The sequence below is a fragment of the Bufo bufo genome, chromosome 1 (genome assembly GCF_905171765.1).
Source record: "Bufo bufo chromosome 1, aBufBuf1.1, whole genome shotgun sequence".
Taxonomy (NCBI): Eukaryota; Metazoa; Chordata; class Amphibia; order Anura; family Bufonidae; genus Bufo; species Bufo bufo.
This window is the reverse complement of record NC_053389.1, coordinates 646,195,456-646,216,493: the sequence shown is the minus strand read 5'-3', so window position 1 is coordinate 646,216,493 and position 21,038 is coordinate 646,195,456. Positions and strand designations below refer to the sequence as shown.

The window sequence follows — 21,038 nt, the reverse complement described above, 5'->3', positions numbered from 1 at the left end:
ATACGGTATATATATCAATCTGCTCAGCTCCTCTTGCTCTATAAAATGGTGCTGTTAGATTGCATTGCATTTTGTGGTGACAGGTCCTCTTTAATGAAAAACAGACTGGTAAAAAAGAGGGAATATTCTGAGGGTTTATAATCCACAAGGGAAGGGAGAAGGAGATGGTGAGAATAGATGTTGCTTATATGGTTGTGTACTGGCAATAGAGTTAATTGAAAGTTGTAGGCTTTCCTAAAGCCTTCACTGTAGGTTAGTGTCTGACGTATTAGAGAACAGATGGGAGAAATCTTAAAGGAGTATTCCCATCTGAGACAATGGGGGCATATCGCTAGGATATATAGAGAACAGAGCAGGGAAAGTAGTGGCTGGAGGACCACAGGTTTCCCCAGGTCCGGCCACCACCAAGCTCTCTCAATAGAAGTGAAAGTGAGCGCATCGCCCTTGCGCAGCCACCACTCCCATTAATTTCTATAGGACCAACAGAAATACTCCCCCAAATACTCACCCCAAAGAAATGAATGGAGGGAAGTCGTGTATGCGTGGTGAACCCTCCAGGACTTTGCCGGCAGCGTTTACGAGATAGTTGCGGACCCGGATCCTAGCGATATGCCCTCATTGTCTCAGATGGGAATATCCCTTTAAAAATGATGGTGTGAGGAGCAAAGAAGAGGGGGAAAGCCAAGAAGCAGATCCTGTGAGGATCAGCGGTTAAGGCCTCATGCACACGACCGTTGATGTGTTCCGTGTCCGTTGTTCCGTTTTCCGTGATTTTCTGCGGACCCATTGACTTTCAATGGGTCCGTTGAAAACTCGGATAATGCACAGTTTGTCATCCGCGTTCGTGATCCGTGTTTCCAGTCCGTCAAAAAAATATGACCTGTCCTATTTCTTTCACGGACAACGGTTCGCGGACCCATTCAAGTCAATGGGTCCGTGAAAAAACACGGAGGCACACAAGATTGTCGTCCGCGTCCGTTTTTTTCCTATCATTTGCAAGGCAAACTTGACTTAGATTTTTTTTTCACTTTTCATGTCTGGTGATCCTCCAAAAATCAAGGAAGACACACGGAAACAAAAATGGAAACGGATCACGGAACAGCTTTTTGCGGACCGCAAAAAAATACTGTAGTGTGCAGAGGTGTGAAGAGGAATTGGGAGTGGGAAAGGGTGGGTGCGCACATGGGAAGAGACAAGCCAGGGGAGGACTGGCAGAGGAAAAAGGCAGAGCTGGAAACAGGGGAGGGGTAGATTTAACCAGGCACCTGAGCAGGGCCGGCGTCATAACCCGGCATCCCCGGGCAAGTGCCGGGGCCCAATGCTCCTGGGGGGGCCCACTGAGCTGCTATGAGCACTTCCATCAATACAGATGGGAGCTCTCACTGCTGTCCTTTCACATACGCAGTACCCCTCTGAGCTGCAGAGACTCAGGACACGCCCCCTCTACACAGGACACGCCCCCTCTACACAGGACACACGCTGCCTGAGGAGACTGGAGAGAGACCGCACGGCTGGAGCTGGAGCAGAGAAGTGTGGAGACAGTCTGTGAGTCTGCACTGTGACTGTCTCTTCTCTGTGGGACAGAAGGAAAGGGGGGGACGCTGCTGCTTCATTCTATTTAGTTGTGTTACTGTTTTATTAAGCTGATTGTCTCCATGACACCTGCCCCCCCCCCCCATATCCTGTCCTATATCACCCTCATGTAGCCCCTGCTGTCTCCTTTCCTCCCTCATGTATCCAGAGCTCCTGTTTCACCCTCCTGTCTCCCATTGCTGCCCTGCACAGACCTCCTGCCACTACTTGTTGTATGAATCCCCCTCAGAGCCCCTTCAACCTACTTGCTGTGTCCACCCCTCCTGTCCATCCAGGGCCCCGGGCCCCTGTCTCACTCCTCTGCCTCTCATTATGGTGGCATCTGAACCGCATTCACCATAAGGACCTTCTAACATCACAGGGTCATGTGACTGTGCCCCCCACCCCGTACTGTGCCCCTTTATACCCTGCATTGTGCCCTCTTACCACACTCTGTGCAGTGCCCATAGTCATTCCCTGTACTATGCCCTCATATACCCTTTTATCCGGTCACTGTATGGTGGTTTTATCCTTGTATGGCGGTGTTATCACTATATGGCGGTGTTATCACTATATGGCGGTGTTATCACTATATGGCGGTGTTATCACTATATGGCGGTGGTATCCAATAACTGGATGGCCATAACTGTATCCCTTTCTGCCCACACCACTTTTTTTAGACCTGGCATGAGCGGGAAAAGATACAGATTGCGGTGTTAAGGACCTTTGCGCCACATCTGTGTCAGAAATACGCCTAATATAGACGTATTTCTATATAATAAATGACCCCCTAATCGTATGATTATTCGGGGGGTGGGGCTAATATCTTTATAGTATATAGATTCTAGTGTATTATACTGTGCCCTGTATTTTCCAGTAGAAAATGATCCTTGGGAAGCACAGTCCTCATCCCTGACCACCAGGACCAGGTAGCGCTCTGTCAGTACATGGCGGCCTCCCCTCTCCGCCATGCTGCTCCGCTGTGTACTGGGGCTTATTCTGACACTAGGGCTGGGTTCACATCACATTTTTGCCATCCATTTAATGCATACTGAAAATGTATGCGTTAACAGATGCATCAGACTGATGCCGTACAGTGGCGTCCGTTCACCATACAGTTCCATGGTAAAAAAACATATACGTTAATGTATGCATTTTTTACTTGACTCTGCAGGATACAAAAACGTGGAGTGCTGCACATGTGTATACATCAAACCGATAGGAAAAACGTAATGTGAACACACATTGGGGGGGAGGGGGGCGTACTAAATTTCGCTGTGGGGCCCAGTCAGTTCTAGCTCCATCACTGCACATCTCCTTCTCTCCTCCAGGCCTGGCTCACTGCTGCAGCGGAGGAGAGAAGGAGCGCAGGGAGCTGCGGTTAGTGAATGACAGGACCACCAGCTCCCCTGCAATGATAGGTATGTGAGGGGGCCACTGGGGGGTCATTCATCACACTGTGAGGGTCCCTTACACAGTATAATGACTCCCAGTGCCCCCCATTTAGTATAATGATCCCCATTGACCCTCCATTTAGCATAATGACCACCAGATCCCCCATTAAATATAATAACCCCTCGTGCCCCCTCCATACAGTATAACCCCCAGTGTGGGGGCGACTGGGGGTCATCATTCAGGGCCGGCTCCAGGTTCATGTGGAGAGCTGGGAGCTGCGGTTAGTGAATGACAGGACCACCAGCTCCCCTGCAATGATAGGTATGTGAGGGGGCCACTGGGGGGTCATTCATCACACTGTGAGGGTCCCTTACACAGTATAATGACTCCCAGTGCCCCCCATTTAGCATAATGACCACCAGAGCCCCTATTAAATATAATAACCCCTCGTGCCCCCTCCATACAGTATAACCCCCAGTGTGGGGGCGACTGGGGGTCATTATTCTGAATGGAGGGCCACTGTGGGGTCATTATACTGTGAGGGCCCTTTACATAGTATAATGACCCCCAGTGTCCCCCATTTAGTAATGATCACCAATGACCCTCCATTCAGTATAAATACCCCCAGAGCCCCCTCCATACAGTATTCCCCCAGTGTGGGGGCTACTGGGGGTCATTATTCTAAATGGGGGCGACTGGGGGTTATTATTCTGAATGCAGGGCCACAGGTGGTCATTATACAGTGGGGGGGGGGAATTGGGGGTTCATTATACTGTGTGAAGGGCCACTAGTAGTCATTATACTGTATAGGGGCCACTGGGGGTCATTATACCGTGTAGGAGCCACAGGGGGACATGTCAATGTAAAAAAATGCCTCATGGGGGCCCACTGGGATTTATCGCCCAAGGGCCCACATGAACCTGGAGCCGGCCCTGCACCTGAGGGTCAAATGGAGGGGTGCAAAAGGGTCTACTTGCACATGGGTGCAGGTTTACAAACCGAAAATTTGTGCGGATTCCTAATCAGAGATTTCTATGCATTTCTGCACCGAATCCACAGCAAAATCTGCAGATGTTACTTGAGGAATTTGTTGTAGTTTTGATACAGTTTTGCCACAGATCTCATCCTTGCATTGAAAACGGTGAAATCCACACAATGAACCGCACAAAGAACTGACATGCTGCAGATTTCAAAATCTGCATGGAACGAAATCTCATACATTTTGCTTGTATTTTATTACACAGCGGTTTTTCCCTCGAGAGAGTCTGCACGGAACAACAGAGAGTAATTTACAATATGCGCAGATATTTATAAGGTCCTTCTACATAGCAAGACTTCCTGCCTGTAAAAGCACCGATCGATAATAGAGTCGACCAGCGCTAATTTAGCGCCACTTATGAGGGGCAATCATCATTACAGTATGTGACTGAATGATCGCTGGAGCAATTGTTTGGGCACCTTAAGTTTCATTATTGAGGTGACAGCCAATGATTATTATGCCTCAATAAAACATGCATTCTAAAAGGCACATGAGATTATTCCTTTTGCAGTCTGCAAACCGCAGATCCACAAAATATGGATACTGGCGATGTGAATGCCACATTTTTCTAATAGAACTGGCTAATCTTGCCTGCAAAATAAAATAACAATAGGACATGTTCTATGATTTGCTGAATGGCCACACGGACGACATCTGTGTGCTACAGAAATTAATGGGTCCTCGTACAATCCACAAAAAAAAGTAGATCGGACATGGACCAAAACTACGGTCACGTGCATGAGGCCAAAACCAGAGTTTTGGAACCTGTAGATATCATGCCTGGCACCCAACTGAAGAGGTCTGTCAATCAGCTGCTCTTAGCCAATCAGAATCTCCAGGAGTGCGCTCATCAAAGCTGATTGGCTGAAAGCTGCAGACAAACCCTTTCCCCAAAATGTCCTTTGGATGCTGAATTTAACATTTTATGGTGTTGTCCTGTAAAAGCAGCAACAGAAGTGCTCTTCTATGACCGTCCCCATCCTATCAATGGAAAGCTAGTGCAAATTATCACATTATTTGTTAAAACTGCCCATGTGCACATGAATGAAGAATGACAACTGCAGATGAGACGGGGCAAAACCCTCTGTTTACACAACTGTTCACCAGAAAACAAAAACAAACAAAAAATAAATAAATTAAAAAAAATGTCCACAAACTGAGGTGGGCCCCAATTACAGCCAATAATTAGCTGAGCAGACCCCATTCACACAATAGTATATTTTTTGCGGTCCACAAAAACAGATACCGACCGTGGTCATTCGCCTTGTTCCCCTTCCGCAGGTCCCGCATATGTTAGGGCTCTTTCACACCTGCGTTGTTGTCTTCCGGCATAGAGTTCCGTCGTCGGGGCTCTATGCCGGAAGAATCCTGATCAGTTTTATCCTAATGCATTCTGAATGGAGTGAAATCCGTTCAGGATGCATCAGGATGTCTTCAGTTCCGGAACGGAACGTTTTTTGGCCGGAGAAAATACCGCAGCATGCTGCGCTTTTTGCTCCGGCCAAAAATCCTGAACACTTGCCGCAAGGCCGGATCCGGAATTAATGCCCATTGAAAGGCATTGATCCAGATCCGGCCTTAAGCTAAACGTCGTTTCGGCGCATTGCCGGAGCCGACATTTAGCTTTTTCTAAATGGTTACCATGGCTGCCGGGACGCTAAAGTCCTGGCAGCCATGGTAAAGTGTAGCGGGGAGCGGGGGAGCAGCATACTTACCGTCCGTGCGGCTCCCGGGGCGCTCCAGAGTGACGTCAGGGCGCCCCAAGCGCATGGATCACGTGATCACATGGATCACGTGATCACATGGATCACGTCATCCATGCGCATGGGGCGCTCTGACGTCATTCTGGAGCGCCCCGGGAGCCGCACGGACTGTAAGTATACCGCTCCCCGCTCCTACTATGGCAACCAGGACTTTAATAGCGTCCTGGGTGCCATAGTAACACTGAACGCATTTTGAAGACGGCTCCGTCTTCAAATGCTTTCAGTACACTTGCGTTTTTCCGGATGCGGCGGGCACCTCCGGCAACGGAAGTGCACGCCGGATCCCAACAACGCAAGTGTGAAAGAGGCCTAACAAATGCCTACTCTTGTCCACAAAACGGCAAGTTGTATTTTATTTTTATTTTTTGGCAGGGCCACGAAACGGACATACAGATGTGCTTTCTGCATGTTTTGCAGTCCCACTGAAATGAATGGGTCCATATCCGATCGTCATTTTGCGGACCGAAAATACGGTTGTGTGAATGGACCCTTAGTGAAATATCTGGCAAGTCATGTCATGACCAGGAAGTAAACAGCATCAGACACCAGAGCAGCATCAAAACGCCAGCGGATCAGGGGAAGTGAGTAAGTAAGGGTCCATTCACACGTCCGCAACGTGTTTTGCGGATCTGTAAAACAAACACGGACAGCGGCAATGTGCGTTCCGCATTTTGCCGGCACTATAGAATATGCCTATTCTTGTCCGCAATTGCGGACAAGAATAGGACATGTTCTATTTTTTTTTTCGGGAACGGAATTGCGGACCCGGAAGTGCAGGTCCGCAATTCCGTGTCCGGGCAGCACATTGTGCTGCCCCATAGGAATGAATGGGTCCGCAATTCTGTTCCGCAAAATGCAGAACGAAATTGCGGACGTGTGAATGGACCCTTATGATGCTTATTTTTAACCCCTTCTGAGCCATATTCTTTAAGGAAAATTCTTTCATTTTCACTACTCTAGACCAACAACGAAGGCAGCTTAACCCCAGACCATCAGGGAATCAAATATTAACCTCACTACTAACCAAGACCAACACAATACCGGCATTACCACTGCCTCACACCTCCTTAGTTTTCTGCCACTCCCTCACAGTTAAATACAGCGTACTTGGACACCAAAAAAAAAAAAAAAAAACTGTTATGCTACTTTTTAGGCTTGTGTTTTTTTAACACAATAGCGTATTCAAGTCTCATTTTGCAGTGAATTTCAGAAAGCCGTCCTTAACAAGCTGTTGACTATTGAAGCAGAGAATTTGATATTATGCTACTAGGGGCTTAAACTTGGGCACACACATGAAGAACGCACAGACCTTTCAGTGATAGCAGAGCCTGAGCAAAGCACTGATTTAATTTCATGACTGCTGTGTACAGATAGCTGGCATTACTAAATGCTGCTCTAATATCAACTTGTTAAATTTGAACCTGCACTCAGCGTATCAGTATACATGACCAGACTAACTGGAGTCAAGGGAAATATTTTGGGAGCGGTTTATTTTTAACTGGGCTACAATGCTGTGCTATGGCTGCAATGAACACATTTACACTGAGGGATCGATGTTAACGGACAATACAAAAGTAACTAGGCATTATAATAAATACTAAAGATTTAACATAGAACTAACATATTCTATCACATTACAGTTACTAAAGAGAAACATGGATGTAAAAAAGAAAATATAAAAAAACCTGATTTTATGCTAATGCTAACATTATTATGCAATAACAAGGCTGCTTTCATAGACGAGTTAGCGGCTCCGTTGAGGACTCCATTGCAGATTCCTTCAGAAATGCCTGACAAAATAGTGCGGTAGAATGCAGGGCGATCGGGCGCCGTTCGTGTCAGTCATACGACACAGCAGAGCAATGGTAATACAACTGCTGATGTGAACGAGGCCTAATTAGGAATATCGGGTCTTACAAATTACTTCTGAAGATGTTAAAATAGTTAAAAAAAGAATATATTACAAAAAGAAAAAATATAAATACTAAAATAAAAAAAAACATTCCAGATCCTTCCAAACAGATCACTATTAGGAGATCATTATCTGCTGTATGAAAACTAGCTTGCTGCGATATTTAACAATGCGAATTAGGAACTCACCTCGAGAGGTTTTACAGAGGGTCTGACAGTCACACGAGTGGAGGGCTTTCTTATAGATTGTCTCTTAAAGCTACATATCCTGCTTTCACTTCCGGGTGCAAACTGTATATGCAAATGGGATGACCCAGATTTGGGGTAAATATTCTTAAGACTGGAAGAGTTAGGTTTGTTGGGAGGTCCTTCCGATATACTTCTTTGGAAAAGATGGCTTGATTTTCTGAGGGGAATAACTTTGCTGCCCTGGTCTCCATTAAGATTGATCTGACATTCTGCAATTTTATTTGAAGGGGAACAGGCAGAGGTACTGCGAGATAGTCGGATGTGGCGATGTGAATGGACTCCGCTGCAGGGCTCAGATTCATTGTGTCTGCGTGATTTTGTACGAACACGTTCACTGTCTGCAGACAACGGTCTCTGCTGAGAAACACGTAGTGAAATAGAAGAAAATCCATCCTCTGCAGTAGCCGTGCTCTGAAGACCGTGCGACGGATAGGCCTCTTGTACTGAGTCATTCAAGTAAAGTGGTTTAACGTCTCTAACTTCACCAATAGTGCAATTATTTTTGGAAAGACGGACTCCATTGACTGCTGTCGAAAGAAATCCCTTGGATGAGAGCTGATCTTCCTTCTGTGCAATCTCATTAGAACAAAGCATGAACTGATAGGATGTCTGATAAGGGCCTCTATTTATTGTGGGGCTCAAAGTAGTTGGAGAGGTCGGTGGCGTCTCAGAAGGACTTCGAGGGAAGATGACCAAAGAAGAACAACGTCTCAGAGGAAGCCTTGTTCTCCTTCTTGATGGCAGATTTCCTATAATCACCTCTTTGTCTAGTTCATCTTGGTCAAAAGGAAAAGTACTTTTACACCTAGAATAAACCTGCCGAACATTTTTTAGCTTGGAAGGAGTCACTTCAGCATTAATAGAGGTTGCATTGCTAGAAAGCGCATTGTTAATATAACTGGCATCACCTAGAGAAAGGGTGCAGCTACTATTGTCACTTATGACACTGTTAGAACAGGACCCAGTGTCACTTGTCGTACTTGTACATGATCCATAGTCACTGCTGTTACTACTAAATGATCCATTGTCACTTGCAGCAATGCTACATGAACTGCCGTTCTTAGCAGAGGTGTTATTTGGGAAACTGCTGTCATTTACGACCGGGTGACAGCTATAATTCCTGCTCATGTTATAACTAGAATTAATCCCATCCTTGTAATCACTGACGAATGAAAAGTCTTCTGCAGAAAGGTCTGCGTTGCCAGGCTGATGACATCTACTACTCCGGTTGGGCTGTAAAGAAATCTGCAGCGACGTGCTTTTTTTGCTAGGAGGTGTAACAGAATTACCTTGATATGAATGCCCAATTTCAGGTGAAGAGGACAGTTGCACGGTTTGCCGTGGAGACAGTCTCATCTGTATCACGCTTGGTGCAGAAGAATGGGAGCCTCTTTGGAAGCACATGTGAATATTGCTATCCAGACCATCCGCAGAGCTGTCCGACAATGGATCAGTATTACTTCGTCTGGTGGCAAAATGAAGTCTTAACCGACGTGCCATTTGTTCCTTCTGACCATATTACTAATTCAGATGTGCAGTTCTCTCTCACTCCCCGAGCAGACCAGAAGCAGCAGAAAAACATGTAGATCGTTGGTATTACACTGCAGGAAAAGCCACAAAACTGCTTCATGTGTCCCAGCCAAACACAGGAAAATGATGAGCCACAGGGTAGAGCAGTGCACGTCATGAAACAAACAGACCATTCCTGACTCCACGGTTTCTAAATGGTCTTGGATTGCTTGTACTCCAACTGCATTCACTTACCAGGCACTTGATTTGTAGCGACATTTAAGCTCAGCTCTCCTGCTGCATACTGGCTGTCACACTGCCAGGCTTGATTTAATAATACCTTCTCCAATATGCATGAATGAGTCCTTCCCAGAAACATCAACGTGCCTGCATCGGAAAGCTAGCTGTGTGTTCTAGCTATAGTCGCCCGGCTGAACACATGTCCTAGCTGAATCCATATGCCTTTCCTCTGCAGCGTACAGGCTCTAATATTTTTACCCATACGTATAGTGTTACAGGAAGTTGCAGGGAACGGAGTTCCACATAATTGAGTATCAAAGTTAGGATTGAATTACCATAAACTATCCATAATAAGAAACTAGTGAAGATTCCGCTATGCAGGAAACCACTGGTATTCATTTGAATTTCTAGTAAGGGAAAAAAGGTCTATTACTTAAAAGGTTTCAGTAAAAGTGAACCATTTTCTTACACCGCCAAGGCACGGGGTTCAACTGCTTGGAGAGGATTTTCACATGAAGCTAGTGACATGTCATGGGCAGAAACCACAAAGGAGCAGTTTATTATTAATGCCATATATCGCAATGTAGTACCGAAAATCAAACATAGATTCAGCTTACACAACAATCCACTAGGGCTGGGTGATATGGCCCAAAATTAAAAGCTTAATTTTTCCAACTTAAAATGTAGCTGTCATTTCAGTTTATTTTTAATATAGTGTAGGGAAATGGATGTCAACTCCTTGTGCCCTAGAAGATTTTTGGTTTTTCTGTTTCGTCGTTTACTTATTGCCGTTCCTGAGCCATAACTTTTTTAATTTTCTGTTCACATAAGAGCTTGTTAAAAGTTATACCTTCTAATGGCACAATTTAAAGGGGTTATCCCATGATTAATGTAAATAATGAAAATCAGACATCATATAGCACATGACAAACTCTTTCTAACAGAGCTAGACCCAGCCCTGTACCTATCACAGCTCAGGAGGCAGTTGAAGGATAAAACTTAGCATGTGCGGCCATCTCAGTGAGCCAGACAAAGAAGGGAGAAAAAACAAACAGCAGGTGGTGCTATACAGATACATTTTATTGAATAACTCAGTGGCTATGCTACATTTTTAATTACATCCAATTACAAAAGTATTCAGATCCAGGTGCTGGTTTGAAAACTGTATAATATTTTTCATGTGACAACCCTATTAATATTGCATACGATATTCTAAATGGGGTGGCATTGGAAAGAAAAACGCAATTCCAACATAGTTTTACGGGCTTTGTTTTTACAGCATTTCCTATGCAGTAAAACTGACCTGTTATCTTCATTCTCTGGGTCATTATGATCACAACGAAACCACATTTACAACTGTTTCTCGTCATCACCATATTCTGAACCCCATCATTTTTTTTTTATAGTTACATGTACGGAGTTGTGCGAGGGCTCATTGTTTTGTGGGGTGATCTGCAGCGTTTATTAACCCCTTAGGGACTTAGGACGTACCGGTACGTCCTAACTTTAAATCGCGATTGCGGCGTGGCGGGGGTTAATCGCAACAGGATGACCGCTGAAATCATTCAGCGGGCATCCTGTCACAACGCCTGCGGTTTGCGGCTTTTACCTTATCCGGCGGGCGGCGGTCCCATCGGGTCCCCATGCGGCTGTAGGGGGGACCCGATGGCATGGAAGGCAGCGCGATACCTTCCTTAGGCATCTGCACTGCTTTCCGGTGACGAGCCTGTGAGATCCAGCCCCCCGGATCTCACAGGCCGGAAGCTGTATGAGTAATACACTCAGTATTATTCATACAGCCAATGCATTCCAAGTAAAAAAAAGTTGAAAAAAATTTAGTTTTCCCCTCCAAAAATTAAAAGTTTCAAGTAAAAATAAACAAAAACGTCATTTTCCCCAAATAAAGTTTAAAAAAAATAGGTAAAAAAAAAAATAGAAAAAAAAAAAGTATACATATTAGGTATCGCCGCGTCCGTATCGACCGGCTCTATAAAAATATCACATGACCTAACCCCTCATATAAACACCGTAAAAAATAAAAACTGTGCTAAATAAACCATTTTTGTCACCTTACATCACAAAAAGTGTAATAGCAAGCGATCAAAAAGTCATATGCACCCCAAAATAGTGCCAATAAAACCGTCATCTCATCCCGAAAAAATCATACCCTACCCAAAGTAATCGCCCAAAAACTGAAAAAATTATGGCTCTCAGACTGTGGAAACACTAAAACATGATTTTTTTTTTTGCTTCAAAAATGAAATCATTGTGTAAAACTTACATAAAAAAAAAAAAAAAGTATACATATTAGGTATCGCAGCGTCCGTGACAACCTGGTCTATAAAAATATCACATGATCTAACCTGTCAGATGAATGTTGTAAATAAAAAATAAAAACTGTGCCAAAACTGCTATTTCTTGTAATCTTGCCTCACAAAAAGTGTAATATAGAGCAACCAAAAATCATATGTACCCTAAACTAGTACCAACAAAACTGCCACCCTATCCCGTAGTTTCTAAAATGGGGTCACTTTTTTGGAGTTTCTACTCTAGGGGTGCATCAGGGGGGCTTCAAATGGGACATGGTGTCAAAAAAAACTGTCCAGCAAAATCTGCCTTCCAAAAACCGTATGGCATTCCTTTTTTTCTGTGCCCTGCCGTGTGCCCGTACAGCAGTTTAGGACCACATATGGGGTGTTTCTGTAAACTACAGAATCAGGGCCATAAATATTGAGTTTGGTTTGGCTGTTAACCCTTGCTTTGTAACTGGAAAAAAATTATTAAAATGGAAAATCTGCCAAAAATGTGAAATTTTGAAATTGTATCTCTATTTTCCATTAATTCTTGTGGAACACCTAAAGGGTTAACGACATTTGAAAAATCAGTTTTGAATACCTTGAGGGGTGTAGTTTCTAGAATGGGGTCATTTTTGGGTGGTTTCTTCTATGTAAGCCTCGCAAAGTGACTTCAGACCTGAACTGGTCCCTAAAAATTGGGTTTTTGAAAATTTCTGAAAAATTTCAAGATTTGCTTCTAAACTTCTAAGCCTTGTAACATCCCCAAAAAATAAAATATCATTGCCAAAATGATCCAAACATGAAGTAGACATATGGGGAATGTAAAGTAATAACTATTTTTGGAGGTATTACTATGTATTATAGAAGAGAAATTGAAACTTGGAAATTTGCCATTTTTAAAAAAATTTTGGTAAATTTGGTATTTTTTTTATAAATAAAAATTATTTTTTTTTTACTTCATTTTACCAGTGTCATGAAGTACAATATGTGACGAAAAAAACTATCTCAGAATGGCCTGGATAAGTAAAAGCGTTTTAAAGTTATCAGCACTTAAAGTGACACTGGTCAGATTTGCAAAAAATGGCCAAGTCCTTAAGGTGAAATAGGGCTGAGTCCTTAAGGGGTTAATACCCTTTTTGCATGTGTATGACGTTTTGATCACTTTTTATTCTTTTTTTCGGGTGGTGAGGAGATGAAAAAAAATTGCAAATCAGTCATTTTGATTTTTTTTTTTAAAGTGGAACTGCCATTCTAGTTTTATTTTTGCAATGTATAGGGTCAGTGATGTTGACCATTTTTGTAATAAACTTTAATTACTGAAATCATACATTACTGTTAGAAAAATAGCTCTAAAGTGGCCCATTTTGAGCCTTAGTGACACTCCTCTGTCTTCTGTTTACATAACAGTGTAGACTTGCTAACACTGACTGTTATGTAAACAGAAGACTCAAAATGGCCCACTTGAGTTATTTTTCTAACAGAAATGTACAATTTCAGTAATTAAAGTATATTACAAAAATGGTCAGCATCACTGCCCCTGCAAATTGCAAAAATAAAAATAGAATGGCAGTTACACTAACATTATGCTATTCATTATATGGAATATATATTTTTATATTTTAATAGTACTGGAGTTTTTGGACATGGTGTTGCCTATTAGATTTTTTTTTTTTTACTTTTTTTCACCCTGGGTAACTATAACAAGCAATCATTAAATTGCCATTTCTATGCAATGATGCATTTTTATTTATTACTGAACAGTAAACTCAGTATTCCAATGCAGTGCTGCCACCTACAGGCCTGTTTAAGAATATATCTGCAATAGGCATCAGAGCCTCCAGCAGGCTTTGGCCTATCATTATAAGACAACAGCTTTCTCGATCTCAGCAAGGGGAACCTATCATTGGCACGGGAGCGCAGGTAAGAGAGGAGAAAAGAACTGCCAGTGTCTAGCGCTACAGTAGGTATACAGGAACACAGTACACTTACTGTCCTCACTTTTCTACACTCAGTACCACAGGGAGATAGAAGCACAGGGAATAGAAATAAAGCAGAGCAGCCAGCATTCAGCCAGGAACTAGGGTAGTGAGATTTCTCCATGGTACACAGGCGCTCATTAGCAATACACAGAGTGTTACTTATACAACATGTGAATTAAATGATGCTTTATTTATTACAAGGGTTATGATGAATGTTGCGATACCATATATCGGTTAGATTTTTTAAACTTTTTACAAAATAAAATTACGTTTTATAGAGATTTTTTCTTTCAATAAACTTTATTCGACTTTATTAACCTTTAATTAATAGCCATGACAGGCCTGGGGGCCTTCGTTAGACCTCAGTTGTCATCATAATGCATTTGCAGGAGAGTGATAGGAACAGATGGAGCCTCCTCCCTCTGTCTAGCTGCCGTGGTCACTATTGGCCACGACATCTAGGGGAGGTTAAATGGCTGAGATCAAAGTGATCTCTGATCCTGGTCATCACAGCGGCAGCTCAGTCTCAGTCAATGCTCCATCAGTGTTTGTACAGCCCTATATTGCAAATATAGGGCTGTACAAACGAATTATCAATGTCACGGTTCTGAAAAAAATCCGAATCATGATGCACTTAACTAGTGAATAATGCTAATTCATTTGATTCACCTGACCCGGCTTTCCACATATTAACCCCTTAATGACTAGGGAATTAACCATGCATATATTGCATATTGAACAGGCCTTTTGTAACATACGGTAGTAACTTTAACCATTTATTAGGTCAAAACGTAAGCAAAACATATAAGTAAACCCTTGAAATTCTGTAAAAGCTTTGTGTGTCAATGCCAGTTATTAAATTTTAGTAGATCATAGGTATAGTCTGATTTATATAGTTAGGCACAAGACAACCACTGCATTTATATTTCTTGTAAGTCAGAGCGTGTACTACAGCCTGTTCAGCACCAGTGATCATTGATAAATCAAATGAATGAATGCACATGTTAAATGACAGCAGAATGCCAAATCTATGAGTTGTGCACAAATGCACGTGAACATGATTGTAAAGTCATGATTCTCCTAATGTAAAGTTTAAAAAGGGGTTAAATAAAGGTAAAGTAGATAAAAAAAAAATCAAAAAAAAAGTTTTGCATCAAAGCAAAACTTGTATAAAATGTCATGGACCAAGACACAGGTGACATCTAGTGGTGAAACAAATGTACCACTTATCACCAAAATCTAATAGTATCATTTATGTAGTTCTATAAAGCATCAGGTAAGGGGGGGGGGGGGGGGGGGATTTAAACAGTAGAAAAAAAAAAAGTAGGATGAAACCACAGAATTGATTGGCCTAGTTTACGTCAAAATTTTGGCACATTACAAGACATACGCCATACGCTGTGGGGGTGATAAATCTAAACAACTCAAACTGAGGGAGGCTTACTGGATACACACACTAAAAAGCCAATAAAAGACAGATAGAACAAAATCCAGTGTGTTCTTTAAATAATATGTGATACCTTATACCAGATGGATAACTTTATATTCCCTATTAATTCCTCTGGTATAAAGGTAGTGTTGCCATATCCACTGGCATCATACTTTTATTCCGGCGGCCTCTCGGCATGCGCTACCGTGCTGCCGCCGGAACTCCGCCCTGCAGCATGACCGATCCAACAGGCTGTTCACCCGTCGGAACAGCATGGCGGAGGTCTGTGCCGCTAGTGGGAAAATACCCTTATTCATTTTGACTATTTCTTTTACAGACAGCAAATCCACGATGATTTACTGCAAGTTAGTGGTACCTAGATTTATGTTTGTATTCTGTCATGTGTATTTTGATTAGGTCTTATGTCCTAATTATTTGACTTACGATTGATGTTTCCCAGACTACCGCCCATTTGGGCGTCTGACGTCATCACATGTGAGAGGGGAACTGTGATTTAAGGTTGTAACTTAGTTTATGTTAGCTGACGAAGGCTGGACGGGCCGAAACGCGTCCTTTTTGATTGGATATACTTATTGGAATAAAAAAAGCATATGAACTAAATAGAACGAGCGTCCGCTGGGAATTTGTTACAAGGGTTTCTCAATGGGTGTCTCCTTCTCCCTGACTGTGCCGCGATCAAATCACAGCGGAGAGAGTTATAGCCAGGGAGAAGGTGAGCTTTTTTTCCCTCCCTGGCTGTGACGCTCTCCGCTGTGATTGGACAACGGCACAGCCAGAGAGAAGGAGACGCCTATTGAGAAACAGGGCAGTCTCCTCCTCCCTTGTCACGGACGTTCCCGTGGCAGGTACCAGGAGATCGGAGAGACTGGCAACTCATGGGTTAAATTGACAAGTTCACTGTGGATCTTATTGTGTCTGTGTTTTGGTGAATGACACACCCCTTGCTTCAGGTGTTGCTTGTTGGTAATTTACCTCTCCCATAAGTAGCCGCTTCTCACTCTTGGAGGTGCAGTTTATAGATTTTCTTCCTGCCTTCTAACTAGCTGGTCAGTTGTACTCTGTGGTGCTTCTGGAGTTGCTAGTTTTCTACTTTCAGATAAGTCTTGTCTTTTCTTATTGTATTGTGTTTGTTATATTCCCAGTTGTTTGTATCTGGGCCTGAGACAGAGACTTCCATTTGTCCATCTGGGGAGGAATGGGTTGTCTCTGGTCCTAACCTCATTCCAGGGCCTTATAGGGTTATAAGGGCCTAGGTATCCAGCATATGAATATTCCTGCCTTCAAGGTCTATTCATATTGATAGGTAGTTAGGGCCCGGATTCAGGTTGTTTAGGAGATGACCTGTTCCTTCCCTAGTTTCCAGGCCCAGTTACTGTTCCCCTTCTCTCCTGTGTTTAGTGTGGAGTTTTTCCCCCACACTGATCGTGACATCCCTGTACCGATGCTCATTAACATACTGGGCGGGAAAACTACAGGGGGGCAAAGTAGGGCGTAGGATTAAAAAAAACAGGCAGGGTGGCAGCATCACATTACATTACCTGGGACTGGGGACTCTTAAGGTTTTTATATATCACTGTAACCAGATCTTAATACAAGCCATTGATACAGTTTACCTTAACTATATCACTTCAGACTGACAGGTATTAGTCTCAACAGGATTCCTTTTACCATTCAGACTACTCTTTTTTCCTCAGGACAGAATATGAAATAATGTAAGACCCAGGATATTCCCTGATATTATTATTACTGCCGCGTGTCTAATAAAATCTACTATCAATGAAATACCATACGTGCTGTAGTTTATCTTCTATATATGCATACGGGGTTGGATCCCTATGAACAGCACCAACAAGCAGACTTTATTTTAAAAGCCCTTTTAGATGAAACCAGACCCCTGCTGTCACAAATCCCTGCTGAACAAAGTGCAAATAGTGTCTAAAAAGTCATGTATACCAATTTTTTGGGGTGCAAATTACGCCAGAATCCTGGAACATTCAGCCTGGTAAATCTCCCCATCATGTAAGACAACATTATTTCCCTAAGTGAAATTGGCCTTACTGATATAAAGAGGACCTTTCACCAGGTTTTATTTTATAAAAGCAATACCTCATAAATGTAATCCAGGTTTGGGAGATGCCATCTCGTTATTTTATTTCATGATCCGTTCCTCTGTTGCGCTGCTATGACCCCCATTTGGTTTTGCTGCCTCATATGCTAATTAACTGCATCGTTAGAGGGAGGAGGAGACATCAGTTTTTTTCAGTGGGCGTCTCCTTTTCCCTGGCTGTGACCACTACACAGCCAGGGAGAAGACAAGCTGTTCTAATGAGATTGTAAGCAATGTTTATACCAAGCACGCTTACATAGCCTGTTCTCCAAATCTTATGAGAACAGCTCGTCGTCTTCCTGGCTGTGTAGTGGTCACAGACAATGTCACAGCCAGGGAGAAGGAGACGCCCACTAAGGAAAGCTGATGTCTCCTCCTTCCCGTATCAAATATATTAATTAGCATATCAGGCGCCAAAACCAAATGGAGGGCATAGCGGCATAAAAGAGCAGCGGATCATAAAATAAAATAGCAAGATGGCATCTCCTGAACCTGGACTACAGCATGAGTTATTGCTTTTATAAAGAAAAAAACTGGTGAAAGGTCCTCTTTAACCCCTTAAGGAACAATGACGTAGCTGTAAGTCATGGGTCCGATCCCTAAACATGTGACCACGGCATCTGTGCAGACCGGAACCAGAAGTCGCGTGCTTCCAGTCCGGTAACAGCGTTCCCCGGCTAAGATCGGGGACCTGTTACCTCGATCTAATTGACCGAAGCCTCAAGCCGGCTTCAGAGTCCATTAGATGTATTTATCAATACAGGCCACTAGGTGGCAGCCTTGTATTGATATAGTGCAAATGAAGTCTTCAATGATAGCTATTTAGCCATCACTGAATACTATGGGCAATGGAATGATTGCCAGTTATTGTCACCCAAGGTGACTTAAAAAAAATAAAAAAAATAAAAATAAGGTTTTTACAAATATAAAACTTTTTTTTTTTAAAAAACCTAAAAGTTCAACTCACCCCCCTTTCCTTAAAATAAAAATACATAACCAATAAAAAAAATAAACATCATGGGCATCGCCGTGTGCGAAAATGCCCATACTATTAAAATATAACAATATTAATGGCATACAGCAAATGGCGTAGCAGGGGAAAAAAAATAAAAAACAGCCAATTTGCCATTTTTTGTCACTTCAACTACCCAATAATTTTTTTATAAAAAGTTATCAAAAAGTCGCACACACTTAAAATTGGAATCACTAAAAAGAACAGATCGTTCCGCAAACAATGAGCCACAAAAATAGCTACAAAAAAGTTATAGGGGTCAGAATATGCTTATGAAAAAAAAAAATTTCCTCAAAGGTTTACATTTTTTTTCCAGTATTAAAACGCAAGAAAAATTATACAAAAGTGTGGTATCGTTGGAACAGTACTGACCTGGAGAATGAAGATAACAGGTCAATTTTACCGCATATCAGAATTGTGTTTTTTCACAATTCTACCTCATTTGGAATTTTTTCCCGCTACCTACTACATGGTATGCAACCGTAAATGGTACAACTTGTCCCGTTAAAAATAAGCCCTCATAAGGCTATGTGAATAGAAAAATAAAAAAGTTAGGACTATGGGAAGGCGGGGAGTGAAAAACAAAAACGCAAAAAGGAAAATCCCAGGGTCTTTAAGGGGTTAAACCATATTTATCAACCGCAACTTCTTAAAAATTCACAAGAACTGCACAACTTCTTTAAGAAAGTGGGAAGGGGGGGGAGAGAATTGCCTTGCATGGCATGTGGTCATCCACATTTCACCAGTGGTGAGCGCAGTGGCCTGTCGGGGATTTACTAAGCACAGCACCGTACATCGGCTCTGCTTGGTAATGACTGGTATTAAATGTTGCTGAGCTGCAGCTAGACCGTGTGAGCAACATACAGTGATGTCACTAGGCGTTTGAAAGAGGCCGCAGTGCTCTGAGCTACAAAAAGCCTGTAAAAGGGGCTGTCAAGGTAGATAAATCAGTAATATTTCTGCTGAAACGCAGACTGAGTACAGACTAGGAACTTAAAGTGGCCCTGGAAAAAAAAACATAAAAGTGGCTTCAAGTAGAAGGCGACTCAAAAATGATAGAAGGCGAGGCAACAGAAGTAGGCAGAGTGAACACAAGCAGGCAGATATAGCAGACGTTGGCGGGGCCAGCAATACCGTTGCAGCACAAAATACCAGCCCAGCTAAACTAAATACCACAATATACTGTTCTATGACCATACTTAGGACGGTGGTAGAGTTGAGTTCAGGAGGGCACATATGGACATTGCACTAATTAATGCTAGACGCATCAGGTACTTGTGCAGACAGCAGCAGATCATTATGTACCTGGCCAGCAGCCGTGAGCAGTGCTTGGGCAGCCCCAGGGGTACACTGAGGAACTTGGACTGCTTTATTTAAGCCCAAAATTTGTCTTTCAAGTGGATCTGTCACCTACCTATACAGTCTTATGTATTGTGCAATTTGTCCAGTGTGTCTATGATAGGAGAGTTCATCCCCATTTCCTTCAGTGGTGATTATTGATAGGCGTCTCCTGTGTATTTTAGGAGGATGGTGGGGGTTGGGCTTTCCTTGTGAATACCGCTAGACTCATGACTATGAGTTTGCGGATTGCTCACACAGAGGAGTGGACCTGCTCCTATAATGTGTTTCCTTTATATAGGTTGTTCAGATTTTGAAAATGAAGCCGAAGACTTTTAAGGAGCCGGTACTGTTCACAATCTATTCACTTTGGGTGTGTAGTTTCCCTCAAGGTTTGTACATAACTACTTCACCATACAGTGATACAGAAAACTTATAATGAGAGTCAACCCCTAGTGTACAAGAAATTAGGATATACCACCAGCTGAGGAACCAGGCGCCCCCCGCTAAAGGATAGATTCAGAGCTGGCATCTGTGTATTGGAAATAAGCATGTCTTGTGTAGCCACAGCTGCTGACTCCGAATGGGAAATTTCCTAAATTAGGCACATCATTTGCTGCAGCTAGCAGGTGACCACTGGGGGGGAAGAAGGCAGTGTACTGTACATTGTCAAGAAGAGTAAGTGAAGCAGCGGAGGAGCAACATAAAATACCATTCATCTCCATGGCAGAAGAGTCAAGTCATTAGCGAGGCTTATGCTTTGAGCCCCTTTAATGACGACCCTGCAGGTGTGCCAGTAGATTCGGATTCCATGCTGTTGCCTTGTAGAAGCCAATAAAAGAATGCAGGATGCGGTTTATGTCTAGACTGCATGTCAATTGAAAGCAATTTCTTTTTTTCATCGTCACAGATACCATCACTTTTTTAAGGAGTTATCCCACAAATAAAGAAACTATTTAAAAATATTTTGCTTCTTTACTCATCCCTCTGCAGATCTGGTCCACTCATTACATGTGGGCTGGCAGCAGCTTGTCCCATGAGACCATCAGATACCTATATCTCCCAAGAGTGTCTTGCGGACTAACCCCTTCTTCTCTGGCATAGAAAACAGTCCATCACACACAGCCTGAGTGATTTGAATTGTCCTATTCATTGCGTAGTAATACTTTTCATGGGC

The 21,038-nt window shown here is 42.9% G+C and overlaps 1 protein-coding gene across 2 annotated transcripts in view; it reads right to left on the bottom strand.

Annotated features, from left to right (window-relative positions):
- The window catches only part of NEDD4 (NEDD4 E3 ubiquitin protein ligase), a 205,323-nt gene that overhangs the window by 101,663 nt on the left and 82,622 nt on the right, over positions 1 to 21,038 (bottom strand). Inside the window, exon 1 of one of the 2 annotated variants that reach the window (XM_040413913.1) lies at positions 7,870 to 9,910. The exons of the other annotated variant lie outside the window; for it this stretch is intronic. Coding sequence (XP_040269847.1) covers positions 7,870 to 9,429 — 1,560 coding nt within the window. The 5' untranslated portion in view covers positions 9,430 to 9,910. Of the gene's footprint in view, positions 1 to 7,869; positions 9,911 to 21,038 lie in introns of those variants that run through there. 2 annotated transcript variants of the gene reach the window in all.